The 18526-nt window shown below is 44.7% G+C and overlaps 1 protein-coding gene across 6 annotated transcripts in view; it reads right to left on the reverse strand.

The window, feature by feature from the left end:
- CREBBP (CREB binding lysine acetyltransferase) overlaps positions 1-18243 on the reverse strand; it is a 96364-nt gene extending 78121 nt beyond the window's left edge. For 4 of the 6 annotated variants that reach the window (XM_079320500.1, XM_079320499.1, XM_079320498.1 and 1 more), the window contains exons 1-2: positions 17417-18243; positions 3249-3961 (exon numbers count right to left, since the gene is read on the reverse strand). In XM_079320500.1, the coding sequence (XP_079176626.1) occupies positions 3249-3961; positions 17417-17501 (798 nt within the window). In that variant the 5' untranslated portion in view covers positions 17502-18243. The remainder of the gene's footprint in view (positions 1-3248; positions 3962-17416) is intronic. The other 2 variants (XM_079320501.1, XM_079320502.1) reach the window with 2 other exon arrangements.
- Between the last annotated feature and the right edge of the window lie 283 nt (positions 18244-18526).

Genomic DNA, 18526 nt, shown 5'->3' on the forward strand with positions numbered 1-18526 from the left:
AATTCTCCTCGCAGTATCATCCAAGAAAACAGGACCACAATGTCACATTTGCAAGCAAAATTGTTACAAGAAAGGAGGCTGGCAGGGAAGGGAGCAGAGAAATACACAGTATCATGGAAGAGAAGGTCCCTCAGAGGTTTCCAGGTATCTCAGCAAGTCTAAATCACCAATCTTTGGGAGTATCATGTGAAATACATGAAACCTTGGCTCACATCTCTATAAGTTGAAGAAGTATTTTACTTTCATCTCTCCCTGCCAATGGAAGAATAATTGTCTTGATATCAGCACTTTCTTGCTCTCTGACACTGGGAATTAGTTATTTTCCACTCCTGTTTGAATAGGGTAGGGGTAAGGTTTTCCCAGCCTTTGGCTCATGAACATGAGCTTCAATCACCCTGCTCAGTTCTGCCTTAAAATAGCAAGTCCAGGTCAAAATTAACAATCATGGTTGATGATGATCCAGATGAAATGAATCCTTGCAATTTCTGAGATCAGGTGAAGGGACTAGATTCTGGATTTTTTTCCTTCTTCTTTTAATAGAAAGAATGCTTATATAAACACACCACAAGAAAAAAAAAAAAACAGAGAAAGGAATGGATTGATTAGTCACATACTAAAAAAGTATTAGAACCAACCACCACAGAAGCAAAGGTCTTGCCCAACAAAACTGATCCCAAACCATAAAGGGTTATGAGTTCCCCACACTGCATGTAAACACACTGAGAACTGAGAAAAATGGGCTACTGGGCTGTACTTCAACAAGATTAGTCAGAGATGCACATCACTTATTTTTAATCTAATTAGAAGATCTTGCTTTAAAAAGAAGTTCTTGTAGGTACTTTTTCTGCATTTGTATTTCACAGCTCTCTTTCCCTTAGGATATTGCTGCAGTCATCACCTAGAGAATTTCCTTCCAGCCTTGATACAGTTCTTCAAGCAGCTACATTTGAAGCCATTGACTCAAGCTGGGCACATTCACTATTAGGTAGATCAGCTGCCTCACCACTTTTATTACAGCTCTTTAAATCTTTTAAGCTGTACACATTAAGTGGTAAACACCAGGGAATCAGGAGGTGAAAAAACAAACTAAAAAAACAAACTAACCCACATTTTCCTCCAGCAGAAATTTCAGTTTCAGAAGAACAGACAAACTCACTGAAGTGTTTCTTTACTTTTCTTAAAAGCTTTCCTGCAGCATCAATAAGAAAAAGCTAACACACAATCATGGTTGATAATCCTATTAGGACAATAAACTGGGGGATGGGGAAAGACTGGAAAAGGACACCAATCCTCAAATGCCAACTAAGGAAAATGGCAAAAACAGAGAAGGCTGCTGCTTGGCACAAGAAAATTCAGGGAGCAAGTATTTGTTCCAAAATCAAAACACAAAATCTTTGTGATTGAAAACTGAGCTCACCTGGTTTCTTGACTAAGAGAAAAATAAGATGTATATAAAACAAAACTTTTTAAAAGGAACACAATGCTTTTAAGCTTCATCTTGTTCAACATGAGATGGAGCCCTAGAAAACACCATTTTTCTGTTTTACTTGGCCAAGTTTTTAAAATTATTTTCTTCTGAGTGCACCTTCCACAAAGCACCATTTTATCATTTATGCTCTGTCATGGAACAGTCCTTTCACTATTTTTTTACAATGCATTTCTTGCTCAAACCAACTTTGCTTCTTGCACATCTGTAAACTGGGTCCCTTTCTCCAGCTGATGAATCCATTTGCAGCTGGCAACAGGCTAAGCCTGAAGTCCTTGAAATCTGGAATTTGTCTAAGATCTGGCCTGTTCTTTACCAAAGGTGAGTTTGTTTAAAATAAATCAAGACCTCACAGAACCTTCCCCATTAGGCTCACACAGACTCTTCAGCAAGTCCTTTCCTCCAGGGTAATTCCATTTCATGTGGTTCACATAGAAAAATTAGTAGTTTCATATAAAACTAAGTAGTGACTAGGAAAAATCTTCTCCCAAGAACTTAGCTATCTTTAAGTTCACAGAAATAAGCCAGATAAATAGAATTCCTCACTCTTCACACAAATTTCAAAGGAAAACAAAAGAAAGTTAATCTCATTCTCCTTCAGTGCAGACCAATCAGCTCCCACACAACAAAATTTTCTGTCTCCAGCCTCCAAAACATTTATGTCAACTTTCAGATGCTCTGACCTTCACTCACAATACAAGTATCTCTTCCTTAAGCAGAAGCATCTCTTCACTGCAGAGAGAATGCTTTTTATGTCTTTTATTAAAAAAAAAAATAGAATTAACTATACAGTACTCCACAGTGATGTGAGCACCTCTTCAGAGTACAGGACACACTTTCATGTCAGAAAACACCATTTTTTCCACAATTACTAGCACAACAATAAATTAACACTTACATGGTAATAAACTACAGTGACAATAGCTACTGATGTATGAATAGCTAAAATACCAGAGATAAAAATTGACCTTTTTCTACACATCAGAACATGGTGGGTTTGCCATCAAAATTTATTGAAGAAACTGTACCAGAACAACCCAGACAAGAGATAAGGCACAGAGCAGGAGGAGCAGCAGTCAAAACACTGCTCTAAGCTCACACCTGGAAAACAAACAACTAAAAAGCAGTAACTGCATCAAGCAGGGAGCCAGAGCAGAGCCCTTGACAGAGGCTGATACATATTCCAGGTACATATTCCCTGCCCTGATCCACAATGGCTGCTAAATAAGGCTCTTGCCCTTCCCTTTCACAGTTTGCATTAGCTTGGCAATCTATGTGAAATTTGATGTTTCCAGACCAGCTTCTCCATATACAAATAACATTGGCTGCATGGCTGCTGACAGTGGTCCTTGACAAGAGCAGCCATTGCTACACCTGTCCCTTCAATTTCCATGTGCTCACATTGCTTTAGAAGATGGTGCTGTCTGGCAGCTAAATTGAGATCCTGCACACGAGATATCACCTGCTTCCTTTCTGCAGGATTATGCTATTCTTTTCTAATTCATCCTGCTAAGATACTGTCCAACTTTTTGCTTGAAGGATGTCTTTTTCAACAAAGTGCTTTCATTTTTGATTACATGAGAAGTATGCTTCAATTATCTCCATTTCACAATATCACTGCTGACTGAAATGGATAACTACAGACTCAAGAAAGCACATCCTTTAGTTCTGTCCCAGAAAAGGATCTACTGTGTTTTCCTAAACACCTGTATGGAGAAAAACAAGTGCAATAAATAGAATACAGTAAATGGCATGTACATACTTTAGTAATTGCTCCTGTCTGTGCTGTGTTCAGCCCGGTGTGCCCAGCCATCTGTGGAGATACTTGGGTTAAAGTCTCTGCCAGCACACTGCCTGCATTCCCCTGCATGGCAGGGGCAGAATATTGCATTCCTGCTCCCCTTCCTCTTCCAGCTGCCCCAAGAGATCCATTCATTACCTGCCCTTGTCCTTGCTGAGGCTGATTCATTAAACTGTGACCAGAATTACTGTTGAGAAGGCTCTGGTGTGTCTGACTGAAATTAGTATTCATACATATCCCAGGTCCAGTCTGTGATGTTGCAGGGCTGCTCGTCACCATTCCCACTTGTTTTTGTGCTTGAGAGTTCAGAGTTTGGGATGCAGGTGTGGTAGGTCCAGAGGTGCTGGCTGCTTGCTTGGCCAGGCCTGGAGCAGAGGAGTCTCCTGGGTTGAGCGGGCTCTTCCCCATGGCGCCCAGGCTGCCGATGCTGCCGCTGTTGGGCTGGCCCTGGACCTGAGCACCAACCCCCTGCTGCACGGGGCTGCTCGAGTTCACACTGCCAATCCCTGCGCTCAAGGAAGAGCCGCTGCTTCCCCTCAGAAGTTCAGAAAGTTGTTTGTGTTTGGAAGCCGCATCTGGAACCAGGTTCCCACTGCTGTTTAAAAGGCCCAACTCGCCATTGGGGATCAGCTCATCAGGAAGATCATTTTCCAAGTCAAACAAAGATCCGAAATCTACAAGTTAAAACAGAAAAGTGGGTGAGAAAACATGAGGAACCAGTAGCTAAAATATTTATCTTTGCTACTTTGTACCAGTGTTAACAATGACAGGCATTCAGGATGTCTTTACCTAAGACTAAGAAGGGAGCCAGGGTCCCCTGGCAGAACTCCTGAGCCTTTCAGAGCAGTCACCACACACTGTGCACACACAGCCAGCCATGCAGGGGACAGCCCTGGCCAATAAACAGCATTTCTGGCAAGGATTTTGATGAAACAAAGCTTAAGAAAACTAAGGTGGCATGAATACAATGATCTAATCTAATGCTTACATTTCCCTTGTTTTGGCTAAAAGATGAAGGCAGAAATAACAACAGATTTTTTTCCTATTGATTTACTCTCCCAAAAGAGCAATTACATCACCTTTTCCAACCTTCCCTGTAATCCCAAGCCACCACATTTCACCCAGCAATTCTACCTCAACCCTGTCATTTATGTGTACACATGGCCAAAGAACATCTTCCAGCACTGGTTCAAAACTTTACCAAAGAACAACAATGATTTGCTCAGCAGTGTGGTCCCTGTCTCTCATATAAAGACATTCAAGATCACTTTCTAGTCATTGATTTGGACCATGATCTGCTACCTCAGAAGATCCCAAAAGGCTCTTGGCATTTTCTCCTTGTAATGCCTCTGGAATCGAGTCACTGCTCAATTCCTGAACAGCTCAAATAATTCAAATTGCTCTGTAAGTGCCCAGCCCTCATTTATCATGCCCAATATTGACAGAGGTAATCCACACACTCTCCAGATGAGCAAAATAAATCAATCAAATCTTCATTAAGCCACTTGAAGGAACAGCTCTGCCTGGCTGCAACATTCAGTCTAATAAAAAAAGTGGTGGGGCTTTTTTTTTTTTTTCCTTTAAAGAACCAACTCAGGTTCACTAAAATATTTTATTGCACATGACAAGCAGCATCTGTGTAACAAGGTTATTTTAGTATGTAACTAAAGAACAGAATATTATTTCACTGTGTGTAGGTACTTCCAAGTGAAAATAAAAGTTCTGTATTTAAAGACATAAGGACAAGCACATACAGCAATATTTATAAACATCTAAGCAGACCAGTCTCAATACACCAGCATAGCTATGCAAGCATTCAACACATCGTGGAAGAGTTTTCCAGTCCAAGGATATGAACTAAAACAATCACTTCTCACAGTAACATAAATGTGTGAAAACTTTATTTTGCCCCCCAAGCCAGCCCTGACAAACCCCAGTCCTTCACACAGAGGAATAAGCCACATTTTTTCCAGGTTAGAGCAAAATAGAGTTCTTTACTAAAGAAGGATACTCCAAAAGCTTCATTGTTTAAAGTTTAATTCACCCTACAACCACAAAAAGATGGTGCAAGACCCAGGCTGCAAAAATGATGTAAGATGGTACATTGAAAAGAAACAACAAACCTCAAGCAACACAAACTGCATCACAAAGCACAGATGCATCCCCAAGCCATCAAAGTACACTTGAATATCATGCATTTCATCAGCATGAGCATTTCCAATTCAACCTAACTGAAGAAAAATTAATAAAAATGGCCAGACTTGCAATGACTAGTGAATTACACAAACGGGCACAGTAAACAAAGACAAAACCATTAAATTCTGGCTGTTCTGAGGTGCTCAAGGCACCCTGTCCTTCAGAGATCCACAGGCTGCCATCATCACCTACTGGAGTCAATAATCCCTCCAGGACTGCACGATGTCTGCCATGACAAATACACCCTGCTCAGAACAGAGCCCCTGCTCCCTTCCAAGCAGGCAAGGAACAAGCTAACATTTCATTTAGCAAGGTTCATTAAAGTATTTTTAATTTCTCTTACTTGCTGCCTTTCCTTTCAGGTCTTTAGTTCATCTTTCCTGCCTGTCTTCTGGAAAAATTCCTGCTGTACCTCTGACTCCATGATTGCTTCATCTCTCCTCCTCTTTCCCACACGACCACTCCACACTGACCATGCTGCAATCTGCCACTTCCTATATACATTTTGGTTCTTCCTTCCTTCTTCCAAGACTTCCCTATTTGAGCCCAGGATGCTGGGAGGCTCAGGAGGTTCTGCCACTGGTGGTGGCTGCAGCTGGAGCCTGACCAAAGCCATCACCAAGGGTGGGACATGGGGCCAAGGCTGAGGCTTGGTCTTTGTTAAACTGCTCTCACCACCCCAGCTCTCCCCAAGTTCAAGGTTTTACAGTGCTTGCTCACACAACTTCTGTGAATCCCACAAAAAGGTGTTCTTCCAAGCTTCTGCACCAAAACTGTTCATATTTCATGGACAATAGATGTGTGGGTGCAGGGATAGGGGCAGAGAAGACGACACAAAATATGAAGGGGAAAGATGTGGCTGTGGCTTAAAGAGTAGTTTTTTCCAGCTGTATTTCAAAATGGGATGCTGGAATATAAATGCTCAATTTGTTTTTTTGCTTGGCTGGCTGGACTCTGAGTCTTGCCAGAGCCAAGAACTGGAAATGTTTTTGCAGTTTACAAAAAAGAGTGAAGAAAGCATTTGGGAATATTGCCACTTAAAACCTGAAGTAATCTACCACTGCTAAGCTCCTGTAAGAAGGCTGTACATTAAGGTTAGACATGGAAAATGTACAGCTCTGCCAGCAGGAAAATAAAAAGCAGGTAAACAACTTAACACAATAGTCCTGTAAAAATTCACCAAGAATTCAATTGTTCATGCAATGATTAATCATCTTCTTTTATATTTCATCAGAGTCATGCACATTAAAAACAGCAACACAAGGCACATTTTACAACGGTTATAAAATACAACAGAAAACAAAAATCTACTTGAGCATGTCTGCAACAAATCCATAAAGATAAGAGATTGTCTTGGCAGTTATAAAAAGAATAAATATATTTACACACATATAAAAATCTGCCATAATAAGAACACAGCCCACTTCTACCGACAGAGAAATGAAAAGCAACTGCAGTGACTCCATCCTCACAAGAAGAACAGAATTGATCCCATTCTCAATGCTTCAACTATTTCTCAAAGGCAGCTACCAAGAGGCTAAAAACCAAAGGATGCCTTTGCCTTTCCTTACGTGCATTCACCTGATGCAATGGGCAGGGAACACCTCTGCTGAGAAGTCCCACCAGGCCTTAACCTGCTCTGTCCTCAAGCCTGCCACACACCCAGCACACATCAGAGCAGGACAAGTGGTCTGGATTTTAAAGGAGAGCAGATTCCCTAAACCCATAAGGCACATAGCTCCAATTCAGTGCTCAGGAGGCAGCAGAGCTGACTAAGGCTGTGGAGATTCACATTGTCATGTCCTGTATCCAACACGGCACCTCTGATCCAAACCTCACACCTCTCATTACCTCTGTCACATAAAAACAAATGTCCTCTTCACAGCAGAGCACCAAAAAACCAGAGATTACATCTTCTGGAAGGCATGGAAAAGCACCAGGCAAGCATCACACCCCCACTCTTTCCAAAGGGCTCCTTTTCCAATTTGAGCATTCTGCATTCTTTGAGCAGCTATTTTCACACATAGAAGATAACCACACTCGAGACACTTTCTCTCCTAATTTCAGTCTTATGAGCTTAAATGTCACAGTTTTCTGCCTTCCTGGACAACACTTTCAGCAACCAGAATTTAAAAAAAAAAAAAAAAAAAAGATGTTCTGTTTCCTTCTAGGCCTTCTCAGAAGAAAAAACCCCAAAACTGTGCTGCATCCTGAAGGCAGAACATTCTCATCTCTACAACTACTTGTGACTGTTACCGGGAGACTTGCCTAATATACATATTCAATCAATTAACTTGTTTCAATGTCACCATTTTTTCCCCTTTAGCTCAGCCAGCAGAGGTGACAAACATCCTAAGGTGTTTCATTATGTGACTTATTATCTCAAATGTATCTCACAGCAAGCAGGAGGAGAACTATCAAATTCAGTTTCATTTTTCACAGCATAATCTTTGCCTGAGACGTGACTGGGAGTTCTCCTGTCACAAACTGACTGCTCGTGGCATGGAGCAGACACTGAAGTCCAGCACACAAGCAGCATTTTCACCATGCCCTTCCTTCATGCCAACATAGCTGTTACATTTCAGTGAGCCCAATTTTGTTTTGTAAGGCTTCTTTCAATCATGCCAGACCCCAGTAGACAAAGCCTCAACAGTTCAGAGCTCCAGCCATTCCCCAAAATTCACTGTCAGGTAGCTCCCCTCAATAGCCACACTGTGTGGCACAGCCAGCAATTACCATGTCCACTCCAACTTCCTTTTGAGGATTGAGGATTCTGTAATTTATTGTTTCACAAAAGACAATTACTGCATTTAATGTTTTAGAACAATTAAACAACATGTTCATGGAAAATCTAAAATTTCCAGGAAGGAAACTTTAGATTTGTGTCTTTCCCTAACAAGACAGGGAACTGACATGTATCTGACCTTGACTTTCAGCAGAGCAGCATCACTCCTTCCAAACACAATGTTTAACAACCAGGTTGAGAATTATGGTGGTGAGGGACCTGGCTGGGTTAAGGAGACCCTGATGGCTAGATGGAAGGTGGTGAGAAGGAATGAGAGATCCAACAGAGGATCTGGATGAGTCTCAACAATTTATGGCTTGAATTATATGAGATCTGAATGTTTAACTAAATTTCTACCTGCTTGATCATTTAAACTACTTGCACTTGGGACGAGAAAGGAATATAGTCTGGGTAGCTCATTCCTAAGTCATTGCACTGGTCACAACTCAAATATGTTGATATGAATCTCACCTTTTGGAATCCTTGGGACTTATCTCTAGGAAAGTCATTGGAATCATTGGAAGAGACATCAGGTCTGCCTGCAGCCCAGCCCTCCACCTCCTCTGAAAGCACAAACTCCAGCCCCCAATCTCCTGGGCAGCCCTTCACTGAACTCACTCCAGCTCCTCCATGACCTTCCCAGTGATGGATAGCAGGCTGAACAGCCTGGAGCTGACTGTATTGTCTTTTAACCCTTTTTGAAAATGGGTTTAACACTTGCCTTCCCTTGCTTTCCTGTAGCTGGGATTTTAGAAAGAGCTCCTAATATCTCCCCCAAACCATTTTGGTAAGACTTCAGCAACTAAGTGACTGAAGCTTGTTACACCAACAAATCATGTAACAAATGAAAAAAAAAAAAAAAAAATCAGTTCTCTTCTACCTCTACTGCAATACCACCTGTATTCCTGACTCAGCTCCAGACACCAGCTCCACTAGCAGCAGACAAATGAGTCAGGATGGGGAAAATGCACATATCCACATCCTTTAAACCACCACTAAGGTGTGATAACAACTTCCACCTGATACAGGAAAAGCCACCTGCTCTCTCCCCATCTCCTCACCTCCATGAAAAGACAGTAGCATAAACTGAGATCCTTCCTTTGTCACACCAGGTTTAGTCCCCAGACTCTCTCTCCATTTCTGTGGTTTGTATCATGATGTCATAACCTCAAAGTTCTCTCTGCTGTACTTGTCCAAGTTGTCACCATCTCTCTTTTGCTGTACTTGTAGCGACAACACAACCTGTGTTAAAAATCTAGAAAAACCTGAGATCCTGGTTTATTTCAGAAATAATTGGTGGGTTTAGGGATTATTCTACCCTTTCATAAAGATTACTTGAATGTTTCCCTATCAATTACAAAGCAGTATATGAGGGCACATTAAATGGTCCTTGCACCTGGCACCAAGGTTTACATAAAGAAGCAAATATGAAAAATATCCAGATAAGAAGCTAGTCTCTAATCTCTCCTCAGATGCCAGAGGGGAATAAAGCCAAGGTAACCCTAAAATGTGTGGCAGGAGCAGCTCAACAAGAGTGCTCACTCTGGTCTGCTCTTGGAAGCATCAAATGGCAAATGATGGATTGATTGCCTTGGCCTTGCTCTGCCCCTCTCCAAAGCCATTCTTCCTCTTAATTGTTTCCCAAGGTATCTTCATTATTTTGATACAGTTGCCATGTCTACTCTAGTGAATAAGTGTAAATCCCACCCAGCAGCCTCCACAAGACACACATGGCTACTGCCCCAGTGCACGTGGCTATTAGGCTAACCCTCTTACAGACCAGAAGGCTTCAGTAAATTTATTTCCCACAAGAAGAGAAACCCAGACAGAAGGAAGAAGAGGCAATCTGCATATGGACTGGGAGACACCACACTGGGAACATCAGCTTTTCATTCACAAGATCATCCTGATGAAGATTAAATACTTTAAGGTTCTTGGAGCACATTTACATTAACAGAAGTGAGACTGCCTTCTCACCCTATCACAAACACACACATCGTGCCTCCTGCCCAAATTTAACAGCTGACAGAACATTTAAGTTCAGAATGACCCTTTTAAAAGGAATCAGAGAGTCTGGTAATTAATAGTGGGCACTTGCTTAAATCAGCATGAAATGCACAGTCTGTACCAAGCCAGTGTCTGCTTGTGCCTGCCTTGAGATGGCTCCCACAGCTTCCCTTATGGCTGTGCCACCCTCAGTGCCCACCTGGAAAGGGAATCAGCACACAAGGACACAAATTACCTTCACAAACAAACTTTAGCTGTGACATTCCCTGGCCAGAGACCTCTTAGTGAATATACTGTCAACACAAGTGTTCAGGTTTTGCAGTGTTCAGCTCCTCATGCTCCCCACAATGACAGTGTCAGTGGTGAGAACTGGAGCTCAGATCAGCTCAGGAGCTCCTTTCAGCTACATGAGACCTTCTATGAAAATTCCCACCTTAACACAGCTTCTCCAACAGAACCTCACAACAGGCCTATTCTGGGATGAGTGGAATATATAAATATGTACTTGAAGTAATATTATGAAACAAGGGAAAAAAAATTAAGCAACATTACTATGAAACAGGCAAGTGTGGGGTCTCCTCTGTGATGTATAAAAGCTGCAGGAAGTACATACTCCATTCTTTTTAATGCCACTTTTTCCTCTCTATTTCTGATACCAAATTTAACTGTCTTCTGCTTGGCAGCTCAAATTCAGCTGTACAAGGACATACAACCCAAAACAAACCAAACATACATGAGGAAGTAACAGGAGACTGGCACTTAAAACTAATGATTTTTGTATATTTATGTCTAAAAAAAGCTTCCAACTGTAACTGACAATTTAAAAAAAACCAATTCCCCCATGAATCATTTACTTTAAAGCACTGATTTTAGCGAGATGAGGCTGTTTTGAACCATTCTCATTAATACTTTCCTTTAGGGACTTTATGAATTTAGGAAAAAACTTCACAGCTATTCCAAACCAGACTTGTACTCAGTCCTTACTCAACTCAAGCCACTTGGTAATTTCCCCATCTCTTTTCTCCATGAGGTGACACTACACAAGAGATGACAGAGAAGTGATGTCATTAGCTACACCCACTAACCCAGCTACTGAAGTAGTGGCAAAGCTGGGCAGAGCAGGAGAGCAGCTCGTGCTTTCCTGGTGACACACACATTCACAGGGGCTGCAATCTAATTTTAATTTTTATAAATAAAAGTATTTTATTTTTATAAAAAATTTAATGTAATATTTTATTTTAATATAATCTCCTTTTACTTTTCACTGTGCAACAGAAGGTCTTCAGCTCTGATTCCTGTCTCTGCTGTGTCCAGCTACAGCAGGAAAATGACTGGGAGGAACAGTCATCCAGTCACTACTTTTCCCCATGCTGTCTTCCCAAGAAAGCTTTCACTAAAGGTGACCCACAGGAAAGTGGAGGATTATTTTACAGACTTACAGATGTATAAATAAATATATCCACACACAAACTGCAAACCAAAGATACTGTATTTATCCAGTGCCATAAATAAGATCCTTATTTCTCAATGGTGGCTAATAAGAAATCAGGAAAGGAAGAGCATGTTAAGAGATTTAGATTATCAGTTATAATTATCACTGCTAATAGAAGCTGCAGTTTTCTTTTAATTCACACTTATGATTCTGCAAAATACTTAAAGGTATTTATTGAAACATCTTTATTAAAGAGTTTTACAAATAAACAATTTAGGTTCTCTCTGTATCTTAGACATCTGAGAAGACAGATGGAAAACATCACATATGTTAAAAGGAAGATTTACAAAGCAAAAATTCTTGAAAGTGTAAACCAAATTAGGGTGGAAGTGTCAGATTTCTAAGTTATCCCTCATGTTTTTTCACTGTATGAGAACAAACTCCAGAATTTTTCAAATTGGGTTTTTCAACCACCTCCCCACCCTGATCTCACATTAACCTGCAGTATCTTGTTAACAGGGTGAGGGGCTTTTTTCATGTTCTCTCTTAGCAGGCAGCAACAGTAAATAAAATATCTAATAAAGAGAAACACTAAGAATATGTGAGGGTTTTTAATGTGAAGCTGCAGGTATAATAAAAAAGCACAGCATGTTGCTGTAGAAATAATTAATGGCACGGGACAATGACACCAAAGCAATGTCCAGCCAAAACACAAGTGAATAATCTGGGAATCATTTCACAAGTTACCAAGAGATCTCTGGAGTACAGCAGACACAGGCTCTATTCCTGCCTGCTGCTGGCAGGGCTTCTCCAGGAGCTCTATGCCACAAGACAGCATTTTCCCAGTTAACTTTGAGTCACTGGAGGGGGAATAAGTTTGAAGTCCCTAATATATGTGCAATAATCAAAGCATGAATATCAAAAAACAAATGAATGGGCAAAATGATAGGACTGTGGATTGTCACATATGATCAGGGTAGGAGATTATCTGCTCAGCTTTTCATCCCACACAGACATGAGTGTCAAACTCCTTGGAAAATCCTGTAAAAGCCCACAAACATTGAGAAAGTACACAATACCCTGCTATCAGCAATGCCTCAGGAGCTGGTAAGAATTAGCTGTGCTAACTCTATAAATGAGCCCATTTCTAATCTCACAAATCTCCTGTCCCAGATCACAAATGCTGGCATCAAGTTATGCAGGTCAGTCACTTCAGGTGAAAAAACCCCAACAGTTTATATCAAATTTCTAGCTTAAAGTAAACATCTTGCTTGGCATCATCCTCTTCTATCCACCACCCGCACGGTTCCATGAGTCTTAAACAATATAACTACAAAGTATTCCACAAGAAACAATATAGCCATGAAATATCCCACCTCCTTTTTCCCATCCCAGATAGAGCACAAGTACCACAAAACAAACAAAACCAAGCAAACAAAAAATGCATTCCCACAGAATAATTACAACTATACACACTCCTTCACCTACAGCTTTTCAGAAAATGAATTTTTTCCCTAAATTTTCTGCCTATAAATGAGAGAGCGTTCACTTAACAAAATCATCCTTTTCCTTGTTCCAGAGAGGGAATAAGGAAGCGTGTGTGGAACTGTGATTCTTACAGCCACAGCACACACATGACACTCAAGTTTTGCAGGTATCATACAAAACAAGAGCAGAGTGATTACACAGGCTTCCATGATGCTTTTCAGCCACACAGAAATGAACCCCTCACAACATCTATACTAATGCTTTCACGTGCCCAAAACAAAATCTGGGTTTAGATCACCGAGACGTCACTCCACCTGAAGTCTCTGCTAAGAATGTGAACACAAGCTTAGAAAACTTTGCTGTCTTTCCTTAAGCTACTTTGCTTTTGTCTACCTCTTTTCAAACTAGAAGCTAAATCCACTGCAATACACCTATCTGGTTTTTGGCAGGAGAGCAGGATCAAATCAGGCTGCGCATCGACACGAACTCCCTTCTGTGAAGTTCTGTGGCAGGCTGGGAGTCAGCCAGAGATGTACTTATCTCAGCACGTAGGGAGGCACGTGCAACAGGGCCAGCCTTCCCCCAGTGTAAAATCTGGGCCCTGGATGCCAACACATGGGCCAGGAGAAAGCAGGAGCTAGCAGGGAGCTCGGCCCCCAGCTTTTGCAGCAGCAGCCATGTAGCTTCATCTGTGCAGGATTAGAAGTTACGGAGAGAAAAAAAAAAAAATCGAAAGTCAAATCCTCTACATAAGGAAGTGTGAAGTGAAAACCGAGCTCTAATGGACTTTGGAAGTGGCTCATCTCACCTTCTTCCCAATTTCACCTACTTTAGGAATCTAACTCCTGATGCCCTCAGGGACACCTCTGCTCTGGCCCAGATTACACTGTGTTGTCCCTGGAACTGGTGCAGCACCACAGCAGCAGAAGCTGCAGGGAACACAATGAACACAGATAGAAGCATGATTTTAGTGAAACCCAGACCCTCACCGAGCTACCTGCAGAAGGGATCACAGCCCAGGGGCCCCTGAACACCTGCTGGTGCTCCATCCAGGCACGTTTTTCCCAACCAGCCCCAGACCAGCTGGAGAACGCTGCCAGGTCTCTGTATATTCTGCTGAAGGACCAATGCCAGCAATGTACAAAACAATCACAACGCTCAGCACTGAAATAACGCACTGCCATAAGCAAAGTTACTGTAATTCTACTTTTTGTAGGAGTCCCTTGTTTATTCTGCAGTGCTGGATGAGAACGTCTCACAACAGCCACAGAGGAGACAAATGTTTAGGTATGAAAATGCCTGTGTATCCAATAAAGCAGTAATTAGACAAAAGCACTACTCCTACCTGGCTAGACAAGGAAAAATCTTTCCCACAGACATTTTACCACAGGAGTCAGCTCGTTCAATACAGCACAGCAATGGCAAGCCAAGTTAACAGCCAGGAGTCTTAACCTTCCTTATTGATACAAAGAGCAGCGGGGCAGCTGCAAAATGGGACTATCATGAAACTTAACGATGGTCACAGCACCCACTTCTGTTATCCTTTCATCCCTGTGCCCTTCTGCAAGATCAGACACTGGATTTAGCTACTTAGGTTTAACAGAAAAGGCTGTATTTTCACAAGGTAAGCAGACCAATTTCAATGGCACAAACTTTGCCCCGGTAAGCTGAGGAGCTATTTTTATCAGAAAGATTAAAGGCAGCTAAAACTTACCCTGACAAAAGGAGTTGCTTAACATCACCGCATCAAAGCATCAAGAGAAATATAAACAAGGAGGAAGAGCAGTTGCTTTCTGCCCAATGTTCAGGCCTGCCATCAGAGCCTCGGGTGTGAGCATTTGCAGGCTTGAGCCGAACTGCAGAGCCAGGCCCAAGGCAGCAGCTGTGAAAGCACGTCCCCCTCACGGCAGCCACGGCACCCACCAGAGTGGGGCTAGCACTGCCATTCAACAGAACAGAATTCTGCTCAACTCACTGCTCATCCAGGGCAAAAGCCTCAGACCCATCTCCCCAGGCTCCCCCAATCATGAAGGCAACTGTACAGGTTGCAACAGAACTTCCCCATTTCAACTCCAGCACCGGGGAGCAGCCTGGTTTAGTTCCAGGAGCAGGCATTTGACAGCAATCACTGCTCCAACTTTGTATCGCCTGCCACAATGCACAGAAACCTTCAGCGATCCTTCAACCAGCAGCAACTGCTGGCAACAAACCTAGAAGTGCTTTTCCTATAAACAACCCTCTCTTTAAGCATACAGACATAACCCACACCCTTGGCAGACAGGTACTTTTGCCTATGGAACACCAGGATGATGACAGAATTCCATGGACACACTTGTCCAGAATACAACTTGGGGTTTGCCATCTCAGTGCCCCCCGGCCCCTGAGCCTTGCAGGACTCTCTGCAGATGTTGGAGTTCACACATCCAGCATCACACAGAGCTCCCCGAGACACACGAGAACTTGCTGAACAGGACGTAATTAAGACTGAAGCATTCCAGAACAGCCCAAGTGAACTTCAAAAAAGAAAGAAGAAAGAAAAAAAAAAAAAACCACAAACCAAGACACTGGCTACCAGGAGAGTCTAAAATGTCTCACTGAAGAATTGAAGAACTGTAAACTGTATTTGTCCTGAGTTACAAAGAGCATTTCGCAGCAACTTGTGTATCAGCCTTCCACATATTCCACTGCTTCCCCGTAAGAGATTAACACGGCTCAATCACAAGACCTCACCTAGATTTCCCTGACATTTCTTATTCGATACTGTTTCTTTCTCGCTTTTTCATTTATTTGCAGGCTGAGAAGAAAAGGTTTCCATAAAAAACCCCTAAAGGACCGAAGCATCTGTAAACTGTTGCCAAATGCAGATTGGGCAAGACGAAAAAACCCACAGAATTTATCAGCTCAATTATAGTAATATTTTTTTTTTCAGTCTATGAAAACACAGCAGGCATAGCATGATTAACTTATCACTATCCCTTCCACAAGATTCATTAATCTCTGAAAGCAGAAATTCAAGTCCAGCAGACTTCGTGTTCTTCCGAAACCACTCTTTCAGGGATTGAAAGAGTCGGAACACCGGGAGAGGCCGGTGCAGGCACACATGCTCTTGTGCACACACGTGTGTATTTACAACGAGCACACGCTGGCTGGAAACGAGACATTTCGATGCGTTTGATTATCTACAAACCCATCACAATTGAAGAAAAAGGCACGCTAGAGACACTACACGACACAGACAAGTCGCAGTCTTGTCTGCCAGGCTGCCGGGCATTTCGGCATACGAGCAACCCCACAACTTCAATTACCTGCAAATCGTTTGGGGTTTAAAGGAAAAAATGCTTGAAACAGTTTAAGCCAAATGCCTTAAATGCCTCCGTCACAGGTTGGGAAGTAAAAAAAAGCACTAAGTATTAACTGGAGGGTAGAACTACATGGTCTTCAAGGTACTTTCCTACCCAAATCACGCTACGACTAAGAAGCTATTAAGGAGTTTTTATTCAGTAGCATGTCACACACAGGGGCACACTGAAAAAGCCTGTATAGGGCTATTAGTTGTGGGCAATCTGTGGGGTTTAAGGAGTATACAGAAACCTCAACTACCCGTCCAAGAAGGCACCTTCAGATTTAAGCTGAAGGACGGTAGATTTAGATTCGGTATGGGGGAAACATTCCGTCCTTTGACGGTAGTGAGGCCCTGGCACAGAATGCCGAGAGAAGCTGGGGCTGCCCCATCCCTGGAAGTGTCCAAGGCCAGGCTGGACGGAGCTTGGAGCAACCTGGGATAGTGGAAGGTGTTCCCCTTGGCAGGAGATGGAACAAGACGGGCTTTAAGATCCCTTCCAACCCGAACCATTCCGTAGAATAAGCAGGACGGTCGGTGCTTCCCACGCCTTGCCCTTCTCCTTCCTTACCCGCACCCCACTCACCTGCGCACCCCCATCACTCAAACCGAGGCACTAAAAAGGAAAATGATGGAGGAAAAGAAGGGAAACCCAACTCAAAAAACGTCTCTTTCCAACCGCTATTTATAGCCGGGACGGTACTTGGCGTACGGGTCCCGCCCGGTAACTTCGACTGCAGGAGGCCCAACCCACCCCCGCCAGGAACCGCGGCAGGGCGGGCGCTCCCCCCGGGCCCCCCCTCCGGCGGGGCGGCAGGGGCGGGGGGGTGCGGGGGGAGAACCGCCGGAGAGCCCCGCCCGAGCCACCCCCGCGGCCTTACCTGTGCTATCGCTGGCGGAGAAGCCCGGCGAGTTGAGCTTGGCTCGCTTGGGGTTGGGCGGCCCGTCGAGTAAGTTCTCCGCCATGGTGGCCGAAGCGGCGGAGCCGGTGATCGTTGTCGGGGGGTGCTCGGGGGGGGCCGAGCTCGCTGTCCCCGCTCCTCCGCCGCACGGGAACCCAACAGCGCCGCTCAGTGCCCGGCCGGCCGCCCCCGCTCCCCCATGCCGGGCCGCCGCAGGCCGCAGGGAGGAGGGCTCGGGGCGGGGAGCGAAGGGCCCAGCGCCCCCTCCCTGCCGGCCGCGCTCCTCCCGGGCGCTCCCCCCGCCGCGGTGCCCGGATGGCGGCTCAGGCCGTCACTCGGGGCGCATTCCGCCCCCCCACACGCTCCCCTCGCCTCGCCCCGTCCCCTCCCCTCCGCGGCGGCGGCTTCGCCCCGGCCCCCGCCCGCCGCCCGCCCGCGGCCGAGGTAGGGGAGGGAGGAGGGGGGGGAGGAGAAGAGAAGGGAGCGGGGGGGGGGGGGAACAAAAATTAAAAAAAAGGAAAAAAAATCACCAAAAAGCGGAAAAACGCGCCGACCCCCCAAAAACGCCCCAAAACAATGAGCGCGGCGCGGCGGCGGCGGCGGCTCCCGGTGGCGGCGGCGGCGGTCGGTTGGCTCCGGGCGGCTGCGCCCCGCTGGCTCGAGCCCCCTGTGCGCGTCGGCGGCGCTCGGCGCGGCTGCCCCGTGCGGCGGCGGGGCGGCCCCGCTGCCCCGGCCCGGCCCGGCCCGGCCCGCTCCGCCCGCGCCGCGCTCCGGCTCCGCGACAAGATGGCGGCTGTTGATTCCTCAATTAAAAAAAAAAGTTTTTTTTTCTCTTCTCTTTTCCAGAGCCCTCGGGGGCGGGGCGGGGGCGGGGCCTGCGCGCTGCGTCACCGCGCTCGCGGCGCGGCCCCGCCCTGCCGGAAAGGCGCGCGCGGCGCCGGAAGCGCTCGGCGCCGTCCTCAGTTGCTCCGCTGAGGGGCTCGGGGACGGCTTGGGGGGGGGATCGAGCGGCGATCCCGCCCCACACACCGTGCCTGGGGTGCCGTGCGCTCGCTCTCCGCCGCCGTGCCCCCCCTCTGTGCGCTCCGC

Source organism: Erithacus rubecula (assembly GCF_903797595.1).
Source record: "Erithacus rubecula genome assembly, chromosome: 17".
NCBI lineage: Eukaryota > Metazoa > Chordata > Aves > Passeriformes > Muscicapidae > Erithacus > Erithacus rubecula.